Source organism: Rana temporaria, chromosome 1, assembly GCF_905171775.1.
Source record: "Rana temporaria chromosome 1, aRanTem1.1, whole genome shotgun sequence".
Lineage (NCBI taxonomy): Eukaryota > Metazoa > Chordata > Amphibia > Anura > Ranidae > Rana > Rana temporaria.
Genome location: NC_053489.1, coordinates 11,456,164 through 11,483,076, shown reverse-complemented (window position 1 = coordinate 11,483,076; position 26,913 = coordinate 11,456,164). Strand labels below are relative to the sequence as shown.

The 26,913-nt window shown below is 44.4% G+C and overlaps 1 protein-coding gene across 1 annotated transcript in view; it reads right to left on the bottom strand.

The window, feature by feature from the left end:
• Positions 1–11,449: 11,449 nt before the first annotated feature.
• LOC120928833 (extracellular calcium-sensing receptor-like) overlaps positions 11,450–26,913 on the bottom strand; it is a 42,477-nt gene continuing 27,013 nt past the window's right edge. The window contains exons 5-7 of the mRNA XM_040340258.1: positions 17,366–17,420; positions 13,022–13,249; positions 11,450–11,578 (exon numbers count right to left, since the gene is read on the bottom strand). Of these exons, the coding sequence (XP_040196192.1) occupies positions 11,450–11,578; positions 13,022–13,249; positions 17,366–17,420 (412 nt within the window). The remainder of the gene's footprint in view (positions 11,579–13,021; positions 13,250–17,365; positions 17,421–26,913) is intronic.

Here is a 26,913-nt window from a genome sequence, read left to right as displayed (position 1 = left end):
TTATAATGTGCATGAAGATTTCCTGGTAAAGAAGACATCATGCGTGCTTCCAGAAACCGCCACAATATCTCATATGAAGGGAAACGTATACAAATCTTTCCTGACATCTCCCCAGCCAACCTTTGACTGAAGACCGCAGGATGAAGGAGGTAACTTCTGTCTTACAATCAGCCAGGATAAGATACCGCTGGGGTTTTTCCTTTAAACTGACAATCCCACACAATGGATCCACATATACAGTTTACAATGTGATTGAAGGTAAAGAGCTGTTGATTAAGCTGGGTCTTTGTGCCTAACGAACCCACCCTAAGGCTTCCAGCCACCCCACGACCCTCACCATTTGGTCTAACACCTTCCAACAGACGCAGCCAGAGAGACCAGAGAAGATTATTCAACCCACATCAAAAGCTAACCCATACCAAATCTTCAATTGTCTCTTCATATCTTTACACTATCCCTACCAAAAGATCTGCAATCCAAGATACTATGGCTCTCCTTAAGTAACTTTTTACACATTTAACCAAAGTAGGTGATTCTGAGTTACTACAGAGTGGACAGGAGGCTCCCAGTGGACTTCTTACTTCAGCCAACTTTATACCTGGGATATACATATCCCCACGAAAGCTCCACTCCCCCCTACTGGAATAATTTCTCACTGAACCACACAGATGTTTCAGAGGATGCTGCAACAGACACTTCAAGAGCCAGTGCTTCTTGCACTGATCAACTCCACCCAACAATATTTTCTCCCATGATTTTTTTTATTTTTTTTCTATATATATTTTTTTTCCATTTTTCCTGTTTATTCTTTTTTTTTTTTTTTACCTTTTTCTGTAACGAAGATACACAGCGATACAGGTTGTTCTTATGCGCAGCCTTGTGCAATACATGCACAAAAAGGAAAAATCATTTTGAACTTCCCAAAACTCGTTTCCCAGGATGCTGCACGAGTCTGCACACATTTGTCCTGGACCTCCCCACTCTGGCTGGGATGAGCATAATTCTATCCCCAGGATCACATCCCTCTCCTATTCCCTCCTAAACAATTTAATGCTACAGTCAGTTGTTTTGACCCTGTTCTCTGTTCTCTATATTAGAGTGTTTATTGTTGCTGCAATGCAGCTTAAGTTGCCATGCACTGATACGCGGTACCTCTTTCAGTTTAACCTGTTCTTTTGCCCGGGTGTGTCCGCCGATGCTAGTTTGACCCCACTCCTGCCTCGATCCATATCTAGGTCACTTCGGTGATAGCCTGGCTAGTTCTGATGCAGGATAAGGATATTTTTTTTATTATCCGTCATGTTGTTTTTTTTTTCTTTTTCTCTGTAGAATGTTTATTTTGACTAAAACCAGTCCAAAAGGGATTCCACCCCTTTTACTGAACTGGTTTTCACCAGAGTATTATCTCCTATAACTCCCTACTGAAAAAATCATATTTGTTTTACAAGCAAGCATAGAGTATAAGTTCTCTTGTTCCTTTCTTCCCACAGGTATACATAGCCTATATTTTTGGTATCTACGTCATTTCTACTCTTTGACATGTATTGCAGAAATGCTAGGTTCTATACACATTTTTCTCATATCCACATAGTTTTATACACTATGGAGATAGGTCTTGCAGGGTTCACAGTTACACAACCCGGTTGGACCTCCCTCTGTATGGCTGGCTGTTGGAGTATTAGATGTTCTGTTGATAGTTGACCATAGTTCTGATCATGGTATTAAAATTATTTTCCCACAACACAAATGGGTTTAATTCACCCAACAAACGGAAAAAAGCCTTTCAACAGTACAAAAAGCTTGGAGCAGACATTATCCTACTCCAAGAGACCCACTTCGCCTCCTCCAATCACCCCAAATACTTTCACAATCTTATAACCAAGTATACTTCACCACCTATGATAACAAAACAAGAGGTGTTGCCATTCTTATACGAAACACTATTATCTTGATTGTCCAGCATGTATTTAGAGATCCTGAGAGTAGATACATAATTCTTAAGGGCACTATTAATAATAGGAAATCACTATAGCCTCTGTATACGCCCCAAATGATACCCATACATCCTTTTTTCTCAATTTTTTTGAGACTCTGGATAATACCACTCACCTCACATACTAATTGGTGGGGACTTTAATTTGGCTGCCCACACCAATCCTCGATAGAAGGTTCCATATCCCCTCATACCAAAAGCCTGTTCTAAGACTATGAACAGACTAATCAACAAAGCACAATTATTAGACACATGGAGAGCTCACAACACAGGGATCAAAGCATATACCCACTACTCTCATCCGCATGACTGCTATGCTAGACTCGACTATATACTCTCCACCCTGTCCTCCTAGCCAACTCCACTCAAGCACAGATTCACCCCTGCCCCTGGTCAGACCACAACATATGCACATTCACTACATCACACATAGGCCTATCTCCCTCTCCACACAACTGGCGTCTTAATGACACCCTCCTAACAAACTTAACAGCAAGGCTACCATATCCACACACATAGAAAACTATTTTACAGACAACATAAACCAAGAAACTCCACCTACCTCAATATGGGTGGCCCCACAAAGCAGTTTTTGAGGGGCCATATAATTAGCTTAGCGCATCCAAGAACAAAGAAAGACAGCAGATATCAAGCGCCTCACTAATGAGCTTCATCATCTATACATTAAACTACACCATGCAGTTGATCCTGCTATTACTGAGCAAATACAAGTAAAACGCAAAGCCCTAGACACCCTCCTCTCAAGCAATGTTGAAAAATCCCTCAGATTCTCCAAAGCTAAATACATGCTGCATTGCAACTCCCACTCAGCCATGTTTGCAAGGAAACTTAGACAAGATAACAACCCCACACACATATACAAACTTAGAAATAATAACGGTGACCTGGTCTCCCACCCACAAAAAGTTATGGAAATTTTTACCTCATTTTATCGAGACCTTATGTCAAACCCCAACTCCCCCCCAAACGAGGCTGCAAAATCCTGGCTTGAAAACCTTAACCTCCCCTCCCTCAATCGTGAACATGCTGACTCTCTTAACTCACCCTGCACAGTAGATGAAGTCTTACATATTATCAAATCACTCAAATCCTCTACAGCACCAGGCCCTGATGGTTACACCTCCTTGTACTATAAGAAATATGCCCCCTTACTTGCCCCACATTTAAAAAACCTTTTCAATCACATTCTAGAAGGCAATTCTTTTCCAAAGAAATGCTATTAGCTAATCTATCCCTGATCCCCAAGCCCAACAAAGACCATTCACTACCCCAAAATTCCGCCCCATTTCAGTCCTAAATAACGACCTTAAGATTTTCGGTAGGATCCTAGCAGACAGACTCGCCAAAGTAATTTCCCCCCTTGTACACATCGACCAATCCGGTTTTATACCCAACAGACAGATTACAGACAACATCAGACTAGTGGCCAATGTAATCCAGGATGCTAACCTTCATAAACGACAAACCTGTCTCCTTAGTCTTGACATCCACAAGGCGTTTGACAGTGTTAGCTGGCCTTACCTGAATTACCTACTCCCCAAATTTGAATCACTGGGGCATTTCTGCAGGGATTTAATGCCTTGTATAATTCCCCACAGACCCGAATCCGACTGCCCGGCATTAACTCTGATTTCTTTCCACTAGGCAAAGGTACCAGACAGGGCTGCCCCCTATCCCCACTCCTCTTTGCTTTAGCAATAGAGCCCTTAGCCCAGGCTATCAGAGATAACACGGATATAAAGGGGTATACCAAAGAACATCAAGAATACAAAGTTAGCTTATATGCTGACGATGCACTGATATATATCACAAACCCACATACCTCTCTACCTGTACTTCTCAGACAGCTAGACCTCTTTCATAAAGTTTCAGGTCTTAAAATAAACTTAAGCAAATGTTCAGTATTGCCCATTAACATCCCCTCACAGGAACTCACCCTTCTTCAATCCAACTTCCCCTTTACGTGGATTTCCTTCCTCATTCAAATATCTAGGTGTAAACATCACTCCCCTCTACAATGGTCTATTTAAAGCCAATTATACCCCATTATTCGCACGCATCACATCTCTTTTAAAAACCTGGTCCTCCTACCAAATTTCTTTTTGGGCAGAATTTGCGCAATTAAAATGAACATTCTCCCCAAACTTTTATATTACTTTCGCACTATACCAATCAACGTTCCTAAATCTAAACTAGAGGCACTTCAAAGACTCATTAATAAGTTTCATATGGGCTACAGGCGCCCAAGATATAGTTACGCCCTACAATATAAGTCACAACCCAGGTGTGGTTCTGGGTCTTCCCAACTTATGGAAATACTTTTAGCAGCACGCCTCTCACAGATTACTCAATGGGTATTCCCCAAATAGAAATAGTCCTTGGATAACCTTTGAGTTCTCATCTATATACCCATTATACCTACAAGGGATACTTTGGTCCAAATACGTCCTTTATAAGGACCTCATCAAACGCAACATAATAGTAGCTCACGCATTTAAACTTTGGCAAAATATACAAGACATTTTCTCACTTGCATCGACCATCTCCCCATTCATATCATACCTAGGCGATTCCTAGACTACCTCTTGCATATAAAAACAAACATTCATTCACCATTTGGATAGATAACGGACTAATTTCCTTAGGATCACTACAGTCTAAATGGGACTTTTAGAAGTTTTGAGTCCCTTCAAAAAGACTTTAATCTCCCCTCATCAGAAAAGGAGAGATTCTCCTTAATTAAATCGTTCTACCAAACATTTTTCACTCTCCACGAACCTAATACTACAATCTTTGAAAGGATATGCAAGTCTTCCTCCAGAGACAAAGGTACAATCTCTAGACTCTATAATTATCTCAATGACTTCTCTACCCCCGAAAAAACCCAACCCATGCTACACTGGGAATCAGATCTAGGCATTGACCTTCCCCCGGATACATGGTATACTATGTCAGAAAACCTCAGGAAAAGCAACAAAGCAGTTTCCTTTAGAGAAACCCCAACAAAACTATTTACAAGGTGGTATCTAACACCATCCAAAATACATACTTTCTACCCGTCGGTTTCCCCTGACTGCTTCAGGGGTTGCCGTGCTGAAGGTACTCTGCTCCACACATTCTGGAGCTGCCCACGTCTATCACACATCTGGCATGAAGCGGCTCGCAAATTCGAAGACTCCTCCAAACACAAGGTCTCCCTCACCCTATTAATTTGCCTTCTATATGGAAACGTTCCAGATATTCCCCCACCTTGCACCAAACTCCTCCATTCACTATGCAGTTCAGTGCAATGGATGATTGCATTCAACTGGAGATCTGGCGAAGTTGTTTGGTCACAGGTACTCGATAGGATGGAGTTATTGAAACTCTCGGAGAGAATTTACCACACAATACATGACAGCCTTCACATCTTTGAGGCCAAATGGTCATATTGGTAGTTCAGTATGTGATGCTTATGTTTTTTTTCTTATTCTTTTTCATATATACACATTAAACTTTGGTGATATGCTGCTAGATTACCCTATACGCACCCGAGACTAAACATTACAATGTGCCTTATGTATTACCATGTCATTGATATACCTCTAAAGAGGGTTATGTTTCCTCTACCTATGCTTGTACTCTAATTTTTATTCTCACAATAAAAAACTTTTGTAAAAAAAAAATATAAGATATGACCCCATCAAACCATTTCCTGGGCGTACACCCAATCCAAGATCACTTCCGGGTTGATTTGTCATGTGATATAACATATATATGGGGATAATGAAAAAACAAAACTAAAAGGCTAAGAAGCCGGTATATTTGTATATTAAAGTAATATACAAATTTGAAAGGGAAAAAAACCTTTGCAAACCTCAATCATGGACACGAATATGTTTTAATAGTAGGAGTCCATGATGATCATGTGACGTGTCATGTGAGACATTGACCTTTCATACTGGCCAATAGAATAAAAACGTGTAGGGTCACGTGTGTAGTGGCTCCACGTAAGGATCAAAAATAATTAGCATAAAAATGGTATTAGCATCAAAAGGGTTAGTGGGGGCTGGAAGACGCAAATCTGCCATACCAACCATGACTACAACAGTCATGTAAAGATAAACCCCCAATACGCCTTATACAGCGGCCACAAAATGTGCTGTCTCCATGGAAGGTTATGTGTGCGCCGTGTGTGAAGGCACTGGGCGGAGCGGGACGTCAGAGTCGTGACTAACGTCACCTGACCTCTTACGCTGCGCTCCACAATGCGCTCCACAGGTAAGACCGCGCTGACGACATGTAACGGCGTGAATACGCCGCGTCTGGCAATGACAGTAGGCGGAACGGGATGTCAAAGTGACGATTCACGTCACATGGCATCTCACGCTGCGCTCCACATTGCTTTCCACAATGAATGGAATGTAGCTGCACGTACACGTGACTCACGTCTCAAAACAAAGTGCATGTAAGCTGATAATGGACGTGATTTGCTGTGCAATATGAAATGCAAGACGGTGGTCCTGTGTATAAAATAAATGGAATCTTATATCTAATATGACCATTTAAGAATTAAAAACACAACTAATTAACTCATTTATTAATAAGTCCTAGGTTTGCTTTAGATATCATTATATAATATACGCCTTTTGGCTCATTTTGAGATTTACAGCCTAATTCATGTACCAATATATTCTTTTCTTTCTGTTTTTAATTAATCGAATATATGTAGTAATACATTATATATGTGTGGGTAATAATACATGCAAGAACACCATTTATTTGTATAAAGATATTTATGTATTTGGAAGTCTGTTCAATCAGAGATCATTTCCTGGATTTATATCATTATATCATCTCTCCCTTTAAATTTGTGGACAGGAGATCATCATATACAAAAATATACAAACATTTTTTTACCCTCATATGCCTGTTGATTCAGCTATATTAAACAGGCATAAGTTTTTTGTTTTTTCCCGGATCAATCCGAGTTCATTTGCTTTTTATTCCAATTTTTATCATATTTTATACACCCAATATTAAGGATTTGTCCTATTTAGTTGTGTTTTTAATTCTTAAATGTTCATATTAGATATAAGATTCCATTTATTTTATACACAGGACCACCGACTTGCATTTCATATTGCACAGCAAATCACGTCTATTATCAGCTTACATGCACTTCGTTTTGAGATGTGAGTCACGCTGTACGTGCAGCTACATTCCATTCATTGTGGAAAGCAATGTGGAGCGCAGCGTGAGATGCCATGTGACGTGAATCGTCACTTTGACATCCCGTTCCGCCTACTGTCATTACCAGACACGGCGTATTCATGCCGTTACATGTCCGTCAGCGCGGTCTTACCCTGTGGAGCGCATTGTGGAGCGCAGCGTAAGAGGTCAGGTGACGTTAGTCATGACTCTGACGTCCCGCTCCGCCCAGTGCCTTCACACACGGTGCACACATAACCTTCCATGGAGACAGCACATTTTGTGGCCGCTGTATAAGGCGTATTGGGGGTTTATCTTTTACAGGGCTGTTGTAGTCATGTTTGGTTTGGCAGATTTGCGTCTTCCAGCCCCCACTAACCCTTTTGATGCTAATACCCTTTTTATGCCAATTATTTTTGATCCTTATGTGGAGCCACTACACACGTGACCCTACACGTTTTTATTCTATTGGCCAGTATGAAAGGTCAATGTCTCACATGACACATCACATGATCATCATGGACTCCTACTATTAAACATATTCGTGTCCATGATTGAGGTTTGCAAAGTTTTTTCCCTTTCAAATTTTTATATTATTTTAATATACAAATATACCGGCTTCTTAGCCTTTTAGTTTTGTTTTTTTCATTATCCCATATATATGTTATATCACATGACAAATCAACCCGGAAGTGATCTCGGATTGGGTGTACGCCCAGGAAATGGTTTGATGGGTCATAACTTATATTTAAGCATGGTAGCAACAGCAGAGTTTACCCCAGATGATGCAAACTATTGCGAAACGCGTCGGGACTCTGCTGCTGCCATGCACAACTGTTCATTTGTTTTCATCGGAACTGTAAGGCCGGGTAACTAACGAGCAAACATGTACGATGAAAGCGGTCCGTCGGACTGTTTTCACCGTACATGCCTGCCAGAGGGCTTCTGTACGATGGTTGTACTAACCATCGTACAGAAGTCCGCGCGTAAACACTACGCGGGGCGTGTCCGCGTCGTCGCCGCGACGATGACGCGGCGATGACGCGGCGACGTGGGCGGGCCTGCCATTTAAAGGCTTCCACGCATGCGTCGAAGTCATTCGACGCATGCGAGGGGACGGCGGGCGCTCGGACATGTACGGTAGGTCTGTACTGACGACCGTACATGTCCGAGCGGGCAGGATTCCAGCGGACGGTTTTAAAACACGTCCAGGAATATTTGCCCGCTGGGAAAAGGCCCGGCGGGCAAATGTTTGCTGGAATTCGGCCCGCTCGCGCCTACACACGACCGAACATGTATGCTGAAACTGGTCCGCGGACCAGTTTCAGCATACATGTTTGGTCGTGTGTACGGGCCTAAGTGTTTTTAACCGTTAATAAATTTCATTAATATTACGGTATCACACTATGCGACCTCGTTTTCTTTTATGTACCTTGGATATGATCTGATCCCTTGGGAGTTACCATCAAGACGTTGTTACTCCCCCTGTTCTGGTTTAAAGTGATGTTTTCAAGCCATCGTTTCATCGGTATATCCAGATCCGATTGATGTGGTTCCACCAACTCACATACAGTCTATATTGACCCTTTAAGCGTATGCTTACTAGGGTTCAATACTTCCGGTAAGCCTCCCCTCCCGGTGGTGGTTATTTTTCACAGATTCATTCATTTCATTTCACTGTGGTGTATAGAATCGTCCATCATAGGAGATCATTTACTAGCAGTGCAATTTTCAGTGACTCACTGCTTCTTTGATTTATTATATATGGACTTTTCATTTGTTCACATTGTAATGTGTTGTTGATTCACATTTGTTATAACACGTTTAACATCATCATTTTCAGCGCCACTTAATTGTTTTTGTATATTTTCATACTTTCTTGTTTCACTAGATTGTTTGTGGCTGCTTATTACACTGATAGCACCGATTTTTTCTTGTTTTTTGTAACAAATACTGCATCGCCTCGTTCAGTCACTGGGCTTTCATTCTTGACAACCAGAATGCGGCAAAGAAGATCCTGGCAGGATACCAAAGAGTCCACTCTCTGGTAATCTGTGAAATGTGGTGGGAAACTCAATTCAAAATTGCCCACCATGAATATTTCCCATTTTGACACAGCAAAGTTGACCCCTCTCTCTACTTATGCCCCTGGCGTAACACCCCCTGCCCATATCTTTTCCATAGGTTGTGGACCTGCCAATCAACTTCTACATTTTAGAATCAGACACCAACCTATATTGACAAGATTCAGCATTTTACTCTGCCCAAAGACCCTATGCTATGCCTTTTCAGCTGTGACACTCTTCTGGCTCATCATAGTGTCTCTCTCCCTCAATGAATTCACATCTGTCTCCTCACAGCTCACAGAATCCTCATGCAGGCTTGGATCCACCCCACCTCAAATTCCCTCAGTGACACAAGCACTTCAAACTTTATTTTTTATGGATAAAATGTCACTCAAAACATCAAATCCTTAAAATGTTTTATTTCCAGGTGACGTTGCTTTATCGAAAATTCCTTAATTCCAGAAAAAATCTCCCTTCACGTGATGTCCTTCTGTTTTATGGACTGGTATCTGCGTTCAGACCTAACCAACACCCTGAGAAAACTTGGGATCCGAGACACTTCTGGCTCTTAGACCTATGATACCCCCCAACAAGCATTCCATCTAGTTTATATGTTCCATCACTACCTTACTTGACTTGAAATATACATATAATTATAACCTTGCTAACCTTTTTTTCCCTCACTAGTTATAATTTATATCTGCTTCCACTCATCAGGGTATTCCTTTGGTAGAATCCACCATCAGGTACCTTTCTTAGGCCCGACACTATGATATCAGTTGTTCTACATCTACTCAATGATGTTAAGCCTAATGCTTTGTCTTGTCTATGACTTCTCATACTATTTTACACTGTGAAGGTTGTGTTTTTTTTTGTTTTTGTTTGGATACACCTCTGGAATAGGTAGTATGGGTAGAATGAAAAGCCCACCCAATCCAGGGTTTCTTCAATTCTACAAGGATCCTACAACATGTGTTTCTACCAGGACAATGACATCAATACGTTGACATTTCAGAAATGACTCATCTCTGAGACCACAGACGTTTCCAAATAAAAAAAAATAGGGGGCCATTGGAAAAACAGGGAAATAGTATATGGGATCAGTGGAGGTGGAATCCCCAGGCATAACCAACATAGACATGTAATAAAATAAAACAGCATAAGTAACTAAGGTGATTGTAAAAATCAATGCAATTACATTATGACTCAAATGCCTGGGTTGTACATAAGCAAAAGCCCCCAGTAAAAAAAAAAACTAACCCACCCATCTCTACATACACCCCGACTTTTGTGAGCATAAGTCCCAAACTGTGTTATAGTCAAAGCAGCAATAAACATACATCAGCATGATGTCTGAAGTAGGGAATGACAACGAAGCACTAGCTGGGGCATTATACTTGAAGAAGAGGAAAACTCTTTGGGGTAGATTCAGGTACAGCTGCGCGCTCCAGTGTACCCTTTTTTACCCTGCGCCTACGCAAATTATTTGCGCTACGCTTCATTCATGAAGCAGTAGCCACGTAATTTGCGTGGGCGCTCTTCAAAAATGCCCTGCGTAAGGGGGCGGGAATCATTTAAATTAGGCGCGTTCCCGCGCCGAGCATAGAGCGCATGCTCCGTCGGGAAACTTTCCCGACGTGCATTGTGGTAAATGACGTCGCAAGGACGTCATTTGCTTCAAAGTGAACGTGAATGGCGTCCAGCGCCATTCACGATTCACTTACGCAAACTACGTAAATTTCAAATTTTGCGACGCGGGAACGACGGGTATACGTAGCATTGGCTGCCCCTGCTAATAGCATGGGCAGCCTTACGCAAAAACCGCCGTACGCAAACAATGTAAACTGCGTACGCAGGGCTCGCGTAACTTTGTGAATCGGCGTTAGTATGCAATTTGCATACTATACGCTGACCACATCGGGAACGCCACCTAGCGGCCTGCGTAAGAATGCAGCCTAAGATATGAGGGCATAAGAGCCTTATGCCACGCATATCTTAGGCTGCAGTCGGCGTAACAAGCTCTCTGAATCAGGAGAAGTCGTTACGCCGGGACAAGTAAGCAATTGCGCTGCGTAACTATGGTTACGCAGGCGCAATTGCTCTTTGAATCTGGGCCTTTGTCTTTATTACTCCACTAGGAGGGCAAAAATCCTATGAAGGGCAGTGGATATAGAACTACTTAGGCTGCTTGCTGCAAGTGTTCGGTAGAGATGACACAAATCTGAGCATCAAACAGCATCAGCCCCGTCAGCATAAGTATAACAAGGTGTAATTCCAGTAATAGTAGCAGTGGCATCCTGATACAGACCTTCAAAACCGGTTATGAAAACAACAAAGGCCCTCATAAGAGGGCCATTTCCTTATGGCTAGGTATCCAAAAGTGTAGGAACATAAAACAACCACCATGTCACTTTATAGGTGAATATGAGAGGAAGAATAATCGCATACCATAGGCAGCCTCCCTGCACATGGGAGGGAGATGAAAGGGGTAGAAGTCCTCAAAGTGCTCACAGCTCAGGTAGGGTCTAGTCGATCCAACCATGCAGTAGCTGCCTCGGGTTCCTCGAAAAAGTAAAGTTGATCTTCTCCAACAGCATAGAGGCATTGCAAACTTGGTGAACCCGTAGGCGCCAACTGACTTCCGTGAAGCAGTTGCGTTGTCGATGGACCTCCGCATAAAAGTCTGAAAATGTCAGATTCTGGGTGTTATAAAAGGGTATAATACCTTTTTTCCCTGGATAAGTGAATTATGGCATCTCAGTCTTTATAGTTAAGGATCTTGGCAATAAAGACCTGTGGAGGCATTCTTTGTGGTGGTGGTTTGGCAGGCATGTAATAGACATTCTAGGGTCAGCAACTTACACTACTCAATGATGTTAAGCCTAATGCTTTGTCTTCTCTACGACTTCTAGTACTATTTTACACTGTGAAGGTTATGTTTTTGTTTTTGTTTGGATACACCTCTGGAATAGTTAGTATGGTCACTACAAAAGTTGCAATAAGGCCTCTCTACCATATGTAGCAATAAGAACATGCTCCAGAAATGTGGCAGGGAAGTTGAGCAGGGAGGGCGGCAAGGACCAGTACACCTGGAGCGAGAAGAGCTCTGAAGACCTCCCAGGACAGGCTGACTGGGGCCAGAAAACGAGGATGGGCAGGAGGTGCAGGCAGCCAGGGACCACTCCATCTCACAGCAAACATATCCTCTGGAAGGAGCAGAGAACTGTCCCCACCTAGAACGAGAATGGACTCTGCCTGCTGCTGGCCATCATAAAAATCCTGCTGCCATGAAAGATGCCATATCAAGCATCACATACAACTCCCATAGACAGGGACTGCAGACTGGGACATGGGTGCACTCTTTCTCTCCCTCCCCCTCTCTCTCTCCCCCTCTCTATCTCTCGCTCTCCTTCTATGAGTGTCTATGTCCCGGTCTGTGTGATGAGGAGGGGGGAGGTATTAGTAGTAGTCAGTCACATTTAGCTGGACTTGTTCTGTAATGTAGAAGATGTTTTGTAGTTCGTCCACTTCTTCAGGTATAATGAGTGATGGGAACATATCCCGGCATTTATACACACACATCTAGACCTGACACCTTCATCTAATCACCATGGAATGGGTCAGGGAAGATGTTGGTGGTCTATGAACAGGATGGGGGGAGGGGGTTAGGTTTTGTCTGGAGATGGGTTTAGGGACAAAACTAGAATGTTTCTTGTATAAGTTGTGGATCAGCTTCCCCAGTGTAACTCACCTTGTCTCCTTTCCATGATATTCGCTCTGGTTCTAGTGTAAGTTGCTGACCCTCTGAAAGGGACCCATCAAAGTGACCCACAAGCATACACTCAGTGATATTTATATCTTTAATTCTTGTAATCCAATTTACAATGTCCAATGGGCTTGGCAGTTCTCCTTTATCATTAAAAATCATGACCTCGCCATTCTGATCCTTGTACTGGACTTCTTTTACATAGCGGGACAGCTTAAATAATGACAGAAATGATTATAGGTAACAAGTATATAGAACGTTTATACATGTTTAACTATAAATTGTTCATCTAGTTATATCTCATTTAGAGAATGTCAGCAGGATGGGATGACCTGTTTTCTGAGAATTTATAATCAGATATATTGTAATGGGACTATTTCTATACAATTTGATTTGGGAATGAGAACGTTCCAGAGATAAATCATTAATTCTTTCCCTTTACAATACACTGGTTCAGCCTCATCTTGGATATACAGTTCAGTTTTGGTCACCAATCCTCAGGATAGATGTTGATGAATTCAGCAAATGGCAACAAAAGTAACAAGGAGGACAGAGGATCTCAGCTATTAGGACTGATAGATTACAGGTATTCACTCTGGAGAAGAGACACTTAAAGCAGTTGTATTGTCCGCTTGGTTATTTTTACCTACACGTCAGCCTATAATAAGGCTGACCTGTAGAAAAAATGTATATCTCCTAAACCCCCAGTGGTGAGCGGCCGGCCCTGTGGGAGCTCTGTTCTAAAGTATTTCATAATGAGATAGTATGCGGTGCTCCACTTGCTTTCATGCCTCTGGTCAGAACACCTCTGTGTGACATGAAGAGGGTCCCTTCGCACCCAAGCCCAGGCCCGAGGTCACCCCAACTATGGGGCACCCTCAAAAGCCACCGACAGCCTAAAACTCTATCTCCAACTTCCACACAAACTTCCCTGACCCAGCTGGGCTAAACCTAAGTATTTTAAGGGAACCTGCCCCCTGCCAAACCATCTGTTGGGGATTGGTCAGGGCCCTCGTGAATACTCCAGGCAGCTCCTTCTCACCTCCGCTCCCACTCTTATAGAATTTAAGTTTCTGCAGGAGGAGGTCTCAGAGATGCTGTGTGTGAGTCATCCAACCCTCCCTGAGTCACTCAACCATCCCAGATAATACAACACAGGCTTGGCTGCCAGCCAAGCCTGAAAAATGTACCTACACTACACAAATCCTACTCTAGCACACTAGAGGGTGCTACAATTATTAAACCACTCCCATTCACATTCACCCAGTACATGCACATAGAGAAACAAACAGCTATTTCTTCAGAGTAACAACAGGTAGGCATCTTCAACAAAGTTTGGTAATATCCATGCAATGTACATAGATCCCCCAGTAGGTAGGGTTTTTTTCTCAACAAAAGTGGAGTTACTTTTTAAGAGAGGACATGAATACAATGTACAAATATTGTTTAAAAGTGACTTCAGTTACTGTGATAAACTGTCCCTGAAGAGGAGGCATAACCTTAGATTGTGGAAAGAGTTCTTTACTGCTAGAGAAGTAAAAATTTGCAATTCACTTCCCTAGGAAGTGGTACAAGCTGAGAGTGATGAAAACTTCAAAAAACTTTTAGATGTCTTCCTCAGAAAGCAGAATATATGAGGCTATGGGAACTTTTAACCACTTAAGGACCAGCCCACGTATATTTACTGTGGCAGGGCAGCATATGATGGACCCCTGTCCTCAACAGAAGTATCTCCGCCGTATAAGCTTCCCTTGCCCGGTACCAGCACAATCCAAGATCCCTTAGCCCACCCAATCACTTGTTGAGACATCAGTGTAGGATAGTAAGAAGCATAAGACTGTTTATTCTCATGCAGGTACAAAGAGATATACAGGGCGGGGTAAACTCCACCTCCTCCAGTAACATGACACACAGACCGCCTTTAGGAAGGGCTTCATGAGAAATCCTCTCTCCCCTCTAGCAGCTAATCCACATCCACATATATATTCCAAATGATCTGGTAAACAGTCTACAGTCTATGAGACCAAGCTCATACAATATTCCAGCAGTCATAAAGGTGGAATTCATTTTTCTTCATATATATTTCTTGAGTGAGATTGTACAGAAACATTACTGTCCCAAGTAAAAGGACCCCTTCATTCTTTCAGCACAAGCCACACATATAGAACCCTGGATAACAGGGGTAACACGAAATGCTGAGTCCGGTGTGGTTGTACGGTGAGTCTGGTTAAGGCAGACCAGACTGGGGTTCTCAGTCACCCTGTGCCCCTAATAGCCACAGGGTTACTTACACATAAGTGAGGCCGGGGGAGCTGGACAAGGAGTTTCCTGACCTCTCTAAGATAAGCTGGGTTCCACAAGCCCTCTGCCAAAAGTTACTCCTGTCACACAGCCCCTTAAGCACACAATCACATACTTGTACCTGATTGGACAGAGTGGGTGCCAATAAATGGGTCCAGTGGCTGCGTCTGCCACCCGTGATCGTTTGCAGGAATAACAGTATGGCAGTCAGCCAACAAGGCAGATTGTTGTTCTGATAGACAGGAAGAGAGAGATCTATGATTCCTGCTAATCAGGAACACAGATGTCTGGTATGAACATTGGCTGTTTGGGCATTCAGACAAGTGGCCATATTTTGCCCATCCAACCTTCTTCTGGATTGGAGATGATAATAACATATAGAATAAATATTTCTACAGCTTCTATATATGAAAACCTCCTGCTGTCAGTGATGTTTGTGAATGAGTAGGGATACTATGTAGTCATTAAATTGGGCTTCTACATTCTGAAAAAGCCAACCCACCAAAAGACCCCCACAATCCCTGACCAGGGTTGTGGGGAAGAGGCTCTTGTTCCCCCCATGTTGAAGGCATGTGGCCTGGTATGGTTCAGGGGGGAGGTGCCTGCTCATTCCTCCCCTTTCCTGGCCAGCCAGACAAACTTCCTATTTCATGGGACATCAATGTCTATTAGATCATATAAGGATAGAATTATGCCACATTTATTAAATGCGGCTAAACTATTAATACCCAGACTATAGAAACAGACTAAACAACCAACTTTACTTGACTGGAAGAGAGAATTTAATTTAATAATGGAGGCCGAAAGATGGGTGCATTTGACTGAATGGGAACAACGCTCAGTAAAGATTGAATAATACATAGAGCTGCAGGCATTTTAGGTAAAATGCCCATGGGGTGGAGGGAAAAATGGAGGGGGCTTCCTTTCATTTTATTTTTTGTTTTTTCTCTCTCCCTTTACTTCCCTTTTTTCCCCCTTTTACAACTGCTCTTGTTGCCTCCCCTAGCCCCCCCCCCCATAGGTATGGGAGGTGAAGGAGGAAGCACTTGGGAGTTCTTTTTTTTTTTTTGCGTTTTTGTCTTGTTAAAAAAGTAGTTGGAAAGTGGAAATAGGAAAAGGAAGGTGGGAGGTGGGGAAATGGGAGGGATAGATTATATAGGGGTAATATAATATGGCTTTTTAGAAGCCTCATACACAATGTTTTTTTTTTTTTTTTTTATGAATGGTGGAGGAAAGGCGTAGGTGAAGCCTCTTAAAGGGGAAAAGCTTTTTTTCTTTCCTTGGGGGGGGGGGACTCTAGGGGGAGGGGGACAAAGGGAATAGAGAGAACCTTTTTTTTCTTCTATTAGGGAAGGATGTAGGATATTGATAAGGATGTATGTACCATTTTATTGTTTTGATATGTGACATAATGTTAAATGGAAATGGAAAAAAAACTAATACAAATTTTGATAATAAAAAATAATTAAACATGAACCTAAACTGGGTGTAATTTTTGTCTGGACACATTGGGGTTATTTACTAAAGGCAAATCCACTTTGCACTACAAGTGCAAACTACAAGTGCAAGGTGAAATTGCAACAGCACTTGGAAGTGCAGTCACTGTAGATCCGAGGGGGACATGCAAGGATAATAAAAATTGCAGCTTTTTTTTCATTTTCATTTTATTATGGATATATTTGATTTTCGCTCTAAGCGAGTTGTTAATCTAGAAGGGGTTTTTGACACCACCCCCAGTGCACCAGGGTCTGACGTGGGTGGCCTTTTTATGCGATTGAAAAACCTAATGGTAGCTGAAATACATACCCAATGGGATATCGCATTTCTGGAAACCGACATCAAAGCCACCATGGTACCTAGGAGTTTAAGATAGGAAGTGTCCCCTCAACAAGGGGACACCGATCTAGCCGGGTGGCACAAATATTTCAACGATTCAGGGGTTGCCTTTTTGCGATTCCTCCGGGACAGGAGGGTTGACAAATTGGACAAACTTGACGATGAAATTAAATCTGTTAAGGAATTACTCACCCCTTTTAAAAACAGTGATGAGTATAATAACCAATCCACCAGCTTACTTAAAACTCTAGACAAAGAGGAGAGGGAACAGAAAGCCAAAAAGAAATTAATCCGAGACAGTGATGACTACAAATCTAATCTCGTTTTCTTATGGCAAAAAAAGCATTCCCCTAACAACGAAGGTGACTTAGTGATGGACACCACACCTCAGCCATCTGGGGGTACCATACCCGCAGTCATTCCCTTTACCTCACAACAACGTGTATTAACACCACACCCACCCCATCAAGGTGATCCAGCTTATGTGTTTAAAAACACCACTAAGAAAGGTAGGGGCCCTTTAAAGGGACCTAACCAGAAAGGGACTTCTTCCAAAGGGCGACCTTATGTTGCTAACCCAGGAAGGGGTGAGGCAAACCACGAGCAGGTCTCATCTCCCCGTACGTGGAATAGGGGCCCTGATTATCGCGGTTATCCACCGCCTATCATGGGGTTTCCTGGCCATAATTATGGGCCGCCACAGGATGTTGGCCATAGTGCTTTTGGGTTTAACATCCCTACCCACAACCGGTTTATGCCCATTTCTGACTATGATAATAGTAACGGGCTACTACCCAAAAGGGGGGGCTCTGGATTCACCCACCAGCCTAGGAATCCATTTACTTACCCCTTGGGTTACCCTGAGACATCTAGTGGCCAATATGGTTTTAACCAAAAAAAATTTAATCCACCTGGAAATGCATATAAACAAAATTGGGATTTTCGCAGGGCCCCTCTAGGCCAGGGCGGCAACACAAGACGAGGAGAGGCACCCGAGGGGGGAGGAGGGCCCAGTCGGCCAAAACGAAAAAGAATCTAGGAATTGGCATTTATAATCTTAGCCAACAAATGCTGACGGACACAGAGAAACAAATTCTGGACAAGGGACTGAAATATGCCCCTCCTAGAAACCTTAGTAAATTCCAAACATACATGGATGTGCATAAAGTTACCAGAAGGCTCAGCATTAAAAGGCATTTCCTTTCTAACCCTTTTTCCAGTTACCAGACCATTGGTGAATTTAAACATTCACCATTGGCCAATGCCTCTCTTTTTAACCCTCCAGGATCTTTGGCCCCTAGCATTAGGGTGTTCAGGGATGTAGTTCTGAAAGATCTCGACAGCCTCAAAATTAACAAGTCAAATATGAACAAGGACTTGAAAAAAGATTTAGAGTCTCTGTGTGAAAATAAATCTCTGGTCATTCGACCAGCAGATAAGGGGGGGTATTGTCATCCTCGACCAGTGCGACTATTTGAAAGAACTACATCGGCTGGTTGATGACACTGACACCTATACCCCTTGAAATAGGGATCCTCTAAGTGGGTATAGAAAGGATCTTGAGGCGATAGTGAAACGGGGGTCCCAACGTGGTATCCTGAACAGTAAGGAAACTCTGTTCCTGGTGCCTAGTGCCCCACGGACGCCCGTCATCTACTATTTGCCCAAGATACATAAAAGCTTGACTTGCCCCCCGGGACGACCCATCGTTAGTGGTATTGATTCCATCACGTCCCGGGTGGGCAAGTTCATAGACTTTTTTCTGCAGCCACTTGTCCAGAAGATTCCATCATACATTAGATATACTAAACAGGTGATTAATACTCTTGCTGGCATCTCTCCCAAATCAGGCATATGGATGGTCACAGCCGATGTGACCTCCTTATACACGATTATCCCACATCAATTGGGATTAGAGGCAGTCTTGTTATATCTGGACAGGGATTCAGGCCTTCCAAAACCCCAAATAGAGTTCATCATGGAACTGTTGAGGTATGCGGCCACCCACAATTACTTCCTATTTGACAACATGTTCTACAGACAAGATAGGGGCGTTGCGATGGGGGCGAAGTATGCCCCGAGCTTGGCCAACCTTTTCATGGCCAAGTGGGAGGAGGACGTCATCGATTCTTGCCGCCGCCCTGAGATTCTACTCTGGCGTAGGTATATCGATGACGTCCTCCTCCTATGGGACGGTTGTGGGGATGATCTTGTTAAGTTCATGGCCAAGTTAAATCTGAATGCTAGGGGTATCAGATTTAACTTTGAGTCCAGCCAACACTCCATACATTTTTTGGACCTACAGATTACTATTGAGAAAGAGGAATTTGTTACATCGACCTTTTTTAAGCCAACGGATCGCAATTCATTCATACCTTTGGATAGTTGCCATCTTCCGGTTTGGTTAAAGTCTGTACCCTTAGGACAATTCATGCGTCTCAAACGGAATTGTACCAAAAATGAAGTCTTGGAGAATCAGGCCTCAATTCTCTCTAAACGATTTGAGGAGAAGGGATATGATACGGTCTCCTTATCTCAATCTTTGGAGAGAACTAGGAATACAGCAAGGGCATCTTTATTGGCAGAAAAAATTCCAGTAGCCCAAAATGAGAGATTCTCCCTACCTTTCATTACAACCTTTTCTGCACAGCACTTTAGTGTGAAGAAACTCATACAGAAACACTGGCACATTTTAACAACAGACCAGGTTTTAGCGCCTATTCTTCCAATACAACCGAGTGTGATCTTTAAAGGGGCCTCCACGATTGGTAGTCGCATTGCACCCAGTGTACAGGACCCTCCAAGGGCTGTTAGGACCTTTTTGGAAAACCGTACTGGTTATTACAGGTGTAAACGCTGTCAAGTCTGTTCTTTGAACAGTTGTAGGGATAGGAGGTTGTGCTCCTTTCAATCTTCAGCAACCCAACAAACGTTTGACATTGAGCCCTTTATTACTTGTTCTACAAAAGGGGTCATATACCTCATCCAGTGCCCTTGCGGGCTTCAGTACATTGGCCGCACGAAGAGGGCACTATCTGTAAGGCCGAGTACTCACGGCAGGACATGTCCGATGAAAACGGTCTGCAGACCGTTTCCATCGGACATGTCTGGCCGGGGACTGCCCGGGGACTTCTGTTCGATGGCTATAGACACCATCGAACAGAAGCCCGCGCGTAAACATTACGCGGGGCGTGTCCGCGGTGTCGCCGCGTCGATGACGCGGTGTCGCCGCGACAATGACGCGGCGACGTGGGCGGGCCGCCTTAAAAATGCTTCCACGCATGCGTCGAAGTCATTCGACGCATGCGAGGGATGCGGGCGGCAGGACATGTACGGTAGGTCTGTACAGACGACCGTACATGTCCGGGCGGACAGGTTTCCAGCGGACTGTTTTAAAACAAGTCCGGGAAACAGTTGTCCGCTGGAAACCTGTCTGATCCGTCCCAAAATGGTCCGCTCGGGCCAACACACGGCCAAACATGTCTGCTGAAACTGGTCTGCGGACCAGTTTCAGCAGACATGTTTGGTCGTGAGTACGGGGCCTTAGGCTCAACGAAAACATTTCCAAAATTAAGAGTGGGTTTGACAAGCACTCGGTCTCAAGGCACTTCGATTTAAAGCATAATAGGGACCCTTCTAAGACCCTATTTGTTGGGATCGACAAATACCGTCCCCATTGGAGGGGCAGTAATCTTGTCCGGGAAATTTCCAGACAAGAAATGGCGTGGATTCATCGGGTTAAAACCTACACGCCATTTGGGCTTAATATCGATACAGATATTAATGCCTTTATTAATAATTCTTAGCATTCCCTTCCCTCTTTTAATTTTTTAATTTTTCATCTGGTATGATATGCATAATAAGCGTCATTCCTTTTATTAATAGATCCACCAATTCCATCAATTTATTCAGCTGTTAGAATACGATGCAAATATTGGGCCAAATTCTCAAAAGAGATACGCGGACTTAACTAACGTTTTCTAAATTTACACGGCGCGTATCTTTGCGCCCGATCTTCAAACGAGTTAAGCCTAGATTTCCGGATTTTCCGTCCTACCTAAAATAGTTACACCTGCGCATCCCCGGGCGCAAATTACGCTAGTCTCGCCGCTGTTTTTGATAGGCAAAGATGCAAATGAGCGAGTTAGGGCGATCCTCAAAATTAAGTGTGTGCGGTGTATTTTCCGCCCTGTGCGCACCTGTTAGTTTCCCTGTGTAAATTTCCACATTATAAAAGCAGCCCTAATTTTACACATGCCGTGGAAGGGTTTGCTGAAGGTAGTGACTAGAGCTATAGTTGTGAAGGATCTGTCTGGAAAAATGCCTGGGACATCAATGATTCTGATGGCACTTGCCACCTTACAGGCACAAAGGAGGAGGAGGGCACAGAGGAGGAGGATGAGGGCACAGGAGAGAGTTTATCGGCCACGGCGTGATCTGTTTCAAATGCCAGATTATGAAGTGTATGGCAACTACAGGTTTGATAGGGAAGCCATCCTGGAGATCACCCAACTACTTATGGAGGATCTTATCACCCCAACCAGACGCTCCCATGCCCTGCCACCTCTACATAAAGTTATGGCAACCCTCCATTTTTTAGCTACATGCTCATTCCAGCGTGCATCTGGAGGTCTGGCTGGGATGGTGCAGTCGACAATGAGCCGATGTGTCCATCAGGTGGTTCCTGCCATACTGCGGCGCATGACCAACCAATTTGTCAAGCCCACCCAGGAGGAGCAGCGTCTGCAAGTCATGACAGACTTTTACAGCATTGCTGGCTTCCCAAGGACCATCGGGGCGATAGATTGCACGTATGTGGCACTACAGCCCCCCCATGAAACTGAACACCTGTTCAGAAACAGAAAAGGGTGGCATTCCATCAACGTCCAGATGATTGTAGATGCCCATGGCCTCATCTGGCACGTTTGTGCCAAGTTTCCAGGGTCGTGCCACGACAGTTTTATTCTATGGCAGACCAAGATCTACCAAGACTTGGAGATGAACGTTTATGGAGACAGCTGGCTGATTGGTGAGTGACATTGGTGTCAGGTATGCCCCCCCCATGATGCAGACATCACAAGGGGCACATGCATGACTAATATCCTCCTGTCTTTTCCCTTACAGGTGACTCTGGATATGCGTTTAGGAACCCCCAAACACCCAGGGAACGCAAATTCAACGAGGTGCACATCCACACCCGGTCAATAGTAGAGCGGACATTTGGCCTTCTCAAGTCCAGATTCAGATGCCTTGACAAGACTGGGGGTACACTCTTGTATTCCCCAGACTTTGTCTGTCAAATTATTGGGGCATGTTGCATCCTCCATAATTTTGCTCTGAGAAGGGGCCTGCATGTTGAGATATGTCCTGACCTAACCCCCCACCCAGGCAATCCCCCCCCCCAACCACCTCTACCCAGTCTGCTGAGGGCCAGGCAATAAGGAGACAACTGGCTGAAGGCATCTTTGCCCAGTAAATGGACCTTAATTATCTTAATTTTTTTGGTTTGACAACAAAAAATCACAGAGATTATGTGACCTTTAAACATTTACTTTGCACATAAAATGCACATTACTTATATGCCAATGAGAATGTTTTTTTTATACAAAATGCACATTAATTATCTCACAATGAGAATGCATGAATGCACGCCACTGTGGTCCCTAGCACAGACACATCACATGCACATCGAATTGGATTAGATCCAAGTACCCCCCCTTTGGTACTTGGGAGCAGTAACGCCCCGCCACGGCTCCAATTATGTCACTGTGCATTCATACACCATTCAGGAACCTGGGATGACTTCTCCCTGGTCCTGGGGATCCCTACTCCACCAAAACTGAGGGTGACACCCTTATGTTATCAGGAATGCCACCCCCCCACATTCACACATCATTCACACACATAAACCAAATCATAAGTACAGTATAATAAAAAAAAAAAAAAAAGTACCCCTGCAACTTAGTGATGTTGCCGAGTGCTCCTTCTGGGCTGACCACGGGCACGGCCATGGCCACGGCCACGGCCAACTGGGGGATCTTCACGGGGGAGGTCTGTGCAGGGGAGGGAGTATCTTCACAGGGGGGTCTGTGCAGGGGAAGAAGGAGCCTCCCCTGGTGTCTGTCCTCCTGCTGGCCTGCCCTCCAAGGCCAGGGCTATCCTTGTCAGACAGGCAGTGATGTCAGCCGTATTAGCCTGTCCAGCCCGGGTATTGGCCTGCACAGCCCGGGTATTGGCCTGCACAGCCTGGGTCAGGGCAGTCACCTCCTGGGCCACGCCTGTTGTGGCGTTCCTCAGGTCCCACAAACAGGTGATGACCCCCACTGAGTTGGTGGCCACGTCACCCAGTGACTCCCTCATTAAACCCAGGCTGTGCTCCACCTTGGTCATTGTTTTTTTTAATTTCACCCAGACTGCGGGTCTGCCGGGCATTGTCCCTCAGCAGACTGACCGGCAGACGCTCAAACCCCCCCTGGTTTCCGGGGTCGGCCTCCTACTTGCCCCTGAGGCTTGTGGCCTTGGAGGAGGGGTTGGAGTGACCCATTGGGGCTGCTGCATGTTGGAGGAGGGTTGGGAGGGGCCACCCCTGATGGTGGCCTGACTGCTGGGAGCCTCTGGGGTACCCTCAGGGGATAACTCAAAGGTCCTATCTTGGCCCATCAGGATTTGCTGGCCAATAAAAATATTCTCATCTTCCTCCCCCTCATCCTCCTCCCACTCAACATCCAAATTAGGGGAGTTGTGGGCACTCCCCTCCCATGGCGAATCCTGCCCTTCTTGGGACTCAGCATCAGCCTGTCTTGGGGGTGGTGCAGCAGCCTGCCCTGATGGGCCAGCAACCTCCTGCCCTGATGGGCCAGCAACCTCCTGCCCTGATGGGGCTGCCACCTCCTGCCCTGATGGGGCTGCCACCTCCTGCCCTGATGGGGCTGCCACCTCCTGCCCTGATGGGGCTGCCACCTCCTGGGCTGATGGGGCTGCCACCTCCTGGGCTGATGACCCAGCAACCTCCTGGGCTGATGGGGCTGCAACCTCCTGGTCATCTGGGGAGGACACAAAACAATCACAGGTTGGTGGATCCACACACTTGGCACATCTTCCCTTCCCCCACCCACACATGCTAATCACCAGATAGAAAAAATAAAAAACTTACCTGTCCTCACAGGAGCATCAGAGTCAAAGCCAGGCAGGCCCAATACCTGCTGTGGGTGGAAACACTGGGCCACTGCCCATTCCTCCTCACTCATCCTGACTGGGCAGGGTCCCCCTCTTCCAGTGCCCCTGGTATGGGCATGCAGCGTTGCCAGCTTGTTCTGGGACACGCTCTTCAAATCGTTTATTTTTTTTGGACTCCAGCGATGGTCCTGGTCTCCCCCCCCGCCGCATTGATACGATCGGTGATCTTTTGAAGGATCTCCTTCCTCCTGGCCGGGGTGGTGTTGTGGCTCTCAGGGCCATGGAGAAAGCGCCCATATTTTATGATGCCCTGAGCAAGAATATGCTTCTCTGCCACAGTAAAATTTAGCTTCCTGCGCTTGGTGGCCATCACAGACACCACCCAGCAACAGGAAACTCACCCAAAAAACAATCAACAATACACACACAACAAAGAAAAAAAAACACAGCAAAAAAAAAAAAAAAACACAAACAGACAGCTACTATAAATGCAAAAACAAACAGGCAAAAAAGGGAAACAAAAAACAATCACACACCAAAAATCAAACACTTATCAAAAACAAACAGGCAAACAATCAAAACAAATAACAAATTATCAAAAACAAACACCAACTATACTCTACAACTCCTCAACAACTTTTCTCACAAACAAATCTTACCAACAAACACTGACAAACGTTCAAAGCAGAAGCAACTTGCTTTAGGAAGGGAACACAGGGAAATACTTTTGTAAGGGAAGTGTGTTTGACTGGGGCTATTTAGACACAGGGCGATCCTCAAACTAAGTACGCTTGGCCTTTTACCTATCTCACTGATTGCGATGAGCAAAGTTCTGCACATGCCCAGTGAGGTCCAGATTTGTGCGCGCATGCGCAGTACGGCCGGCCCTTCATTTGCATGGGGTCACGGCTCATTACAATGAAGCACGCCCACTTCATTCCCACTTGCCATAACCACGCCTTACGCCTTGCAATTTAGGTTAAGGATGGCGCAATTTTGTGCGCAAATGCGCTGTGGATACGGCACTTACGACACCAACTTAGGGCGCCGTAACTTAAATGACATAAGTTAGGTAATACTAAATTTGCACAGCTTTTTGAGAATTTGGCCCATTGTTTCTATAATGCTATTGATGCATGCTACTTTAGGGAGGTTGGCAGGGTCTATGTATTAAGGGACGCCTCGCATCTATCCATTTCTACATGTCTCAAATTTTAATGAATTATAGGACATAATGTATGTCATTCAGTATAACCATGTAAAAACGTTTTGGCAATATCTCGTTTATTATTTATATGTTCGCACATTAATGAGTTCTTTATGTAGAGCTGTTTTTTATTGTACTTATAATGTTTGTGCAATTTGGGGGCCTAAGAGGTCAATCCGGGGTTTATACCTGGTTTTCCCTCATAAGATCACCCAGATACGAGGTTTGTTTATGTTTTTAAATTTTAATTTTATTTTGGTCCATGGCGCCTCCTGTAGTTAGGCGCCATCGTCCAATCATTACACCCAGAGCGTGGTTTTGTTTTCCTCCTTCCATATGGAGGCTTGATCCGCACTGGGCTGTATTAAATTGGCCCATATTGTGACCAGCTTCCAATGGGCGCATCTCCACGCCGACCTGTGATGCCGGCGTGCGTGATGACGTCATACGGAAGTAACGCTTGTGCGTTCCAGGGCGGCTCACACCGGACCTCGAGGCTGACATGCCGGGATTCAAAATTGATACCCCGCATTGCCTTTCGCTCGGTCCACCAGCCCTGGAGTTCACATGGCCAGTTAGAGTTTGTTTTAAGATGGCTTCAGCCCGCGGGGCACAATGGATTATTGTGATTCACTGACAGCCCTGATCGAGGCTTGGTCTGCGCTGTCAGTGCTCATGCACGCCCGTAGCGCTGTTTTATCCCACGATAGGGACTGTTATTTAAGGGGGGTTGATCTGGTGTGTCACCCGTGCCCCAGAGGAAGCAATTTATCGCGAAACCGGTCGGGCGGAACGAGTGCGGCATCGGATCACCCCCCGTATTCTTGCACGACTTCTTCACCATTTGGACGGGTCATTTTGGACAGCTTCTGGCCGGAGCTCCAATTAGACATGCCCTTATAACATTGTTTAAATGTAAGTGTGTTTTTGACTTTTCTTTTTAAAATAAACGTATCTATGGTTTTACACTATTGCGGTTCCCATATGTTTTTCCATGGTACCTGATAATCGAGTTTGCAAGCACCGGAATGAGATAAAGATTGGTTTCCAGCTCAGCCCACCTGCACTCTGATTTCCAACGGTTCATCTTTATATGCTTTCTGGGGTCTTATTTTAATTAAGAGACCGCCGGTCATCCGGTAAGAGGCTAAATTTACTCTCGGTGGTGGATCACTGCTTTGGGATAGTCACCTTTAGAACCTTGGACTTATTTGTGGATCAATAAGGTTCATCTCCTCTTTTCACTACACGGGTGAATAGGAGCCTTGCCGTCCCTTTAAGGACTTTATTTCTTCTATTTCTTTACCTCCATTTATGGACATTGATTTGTCACATGCTGTTTGGTATTATATTTTGT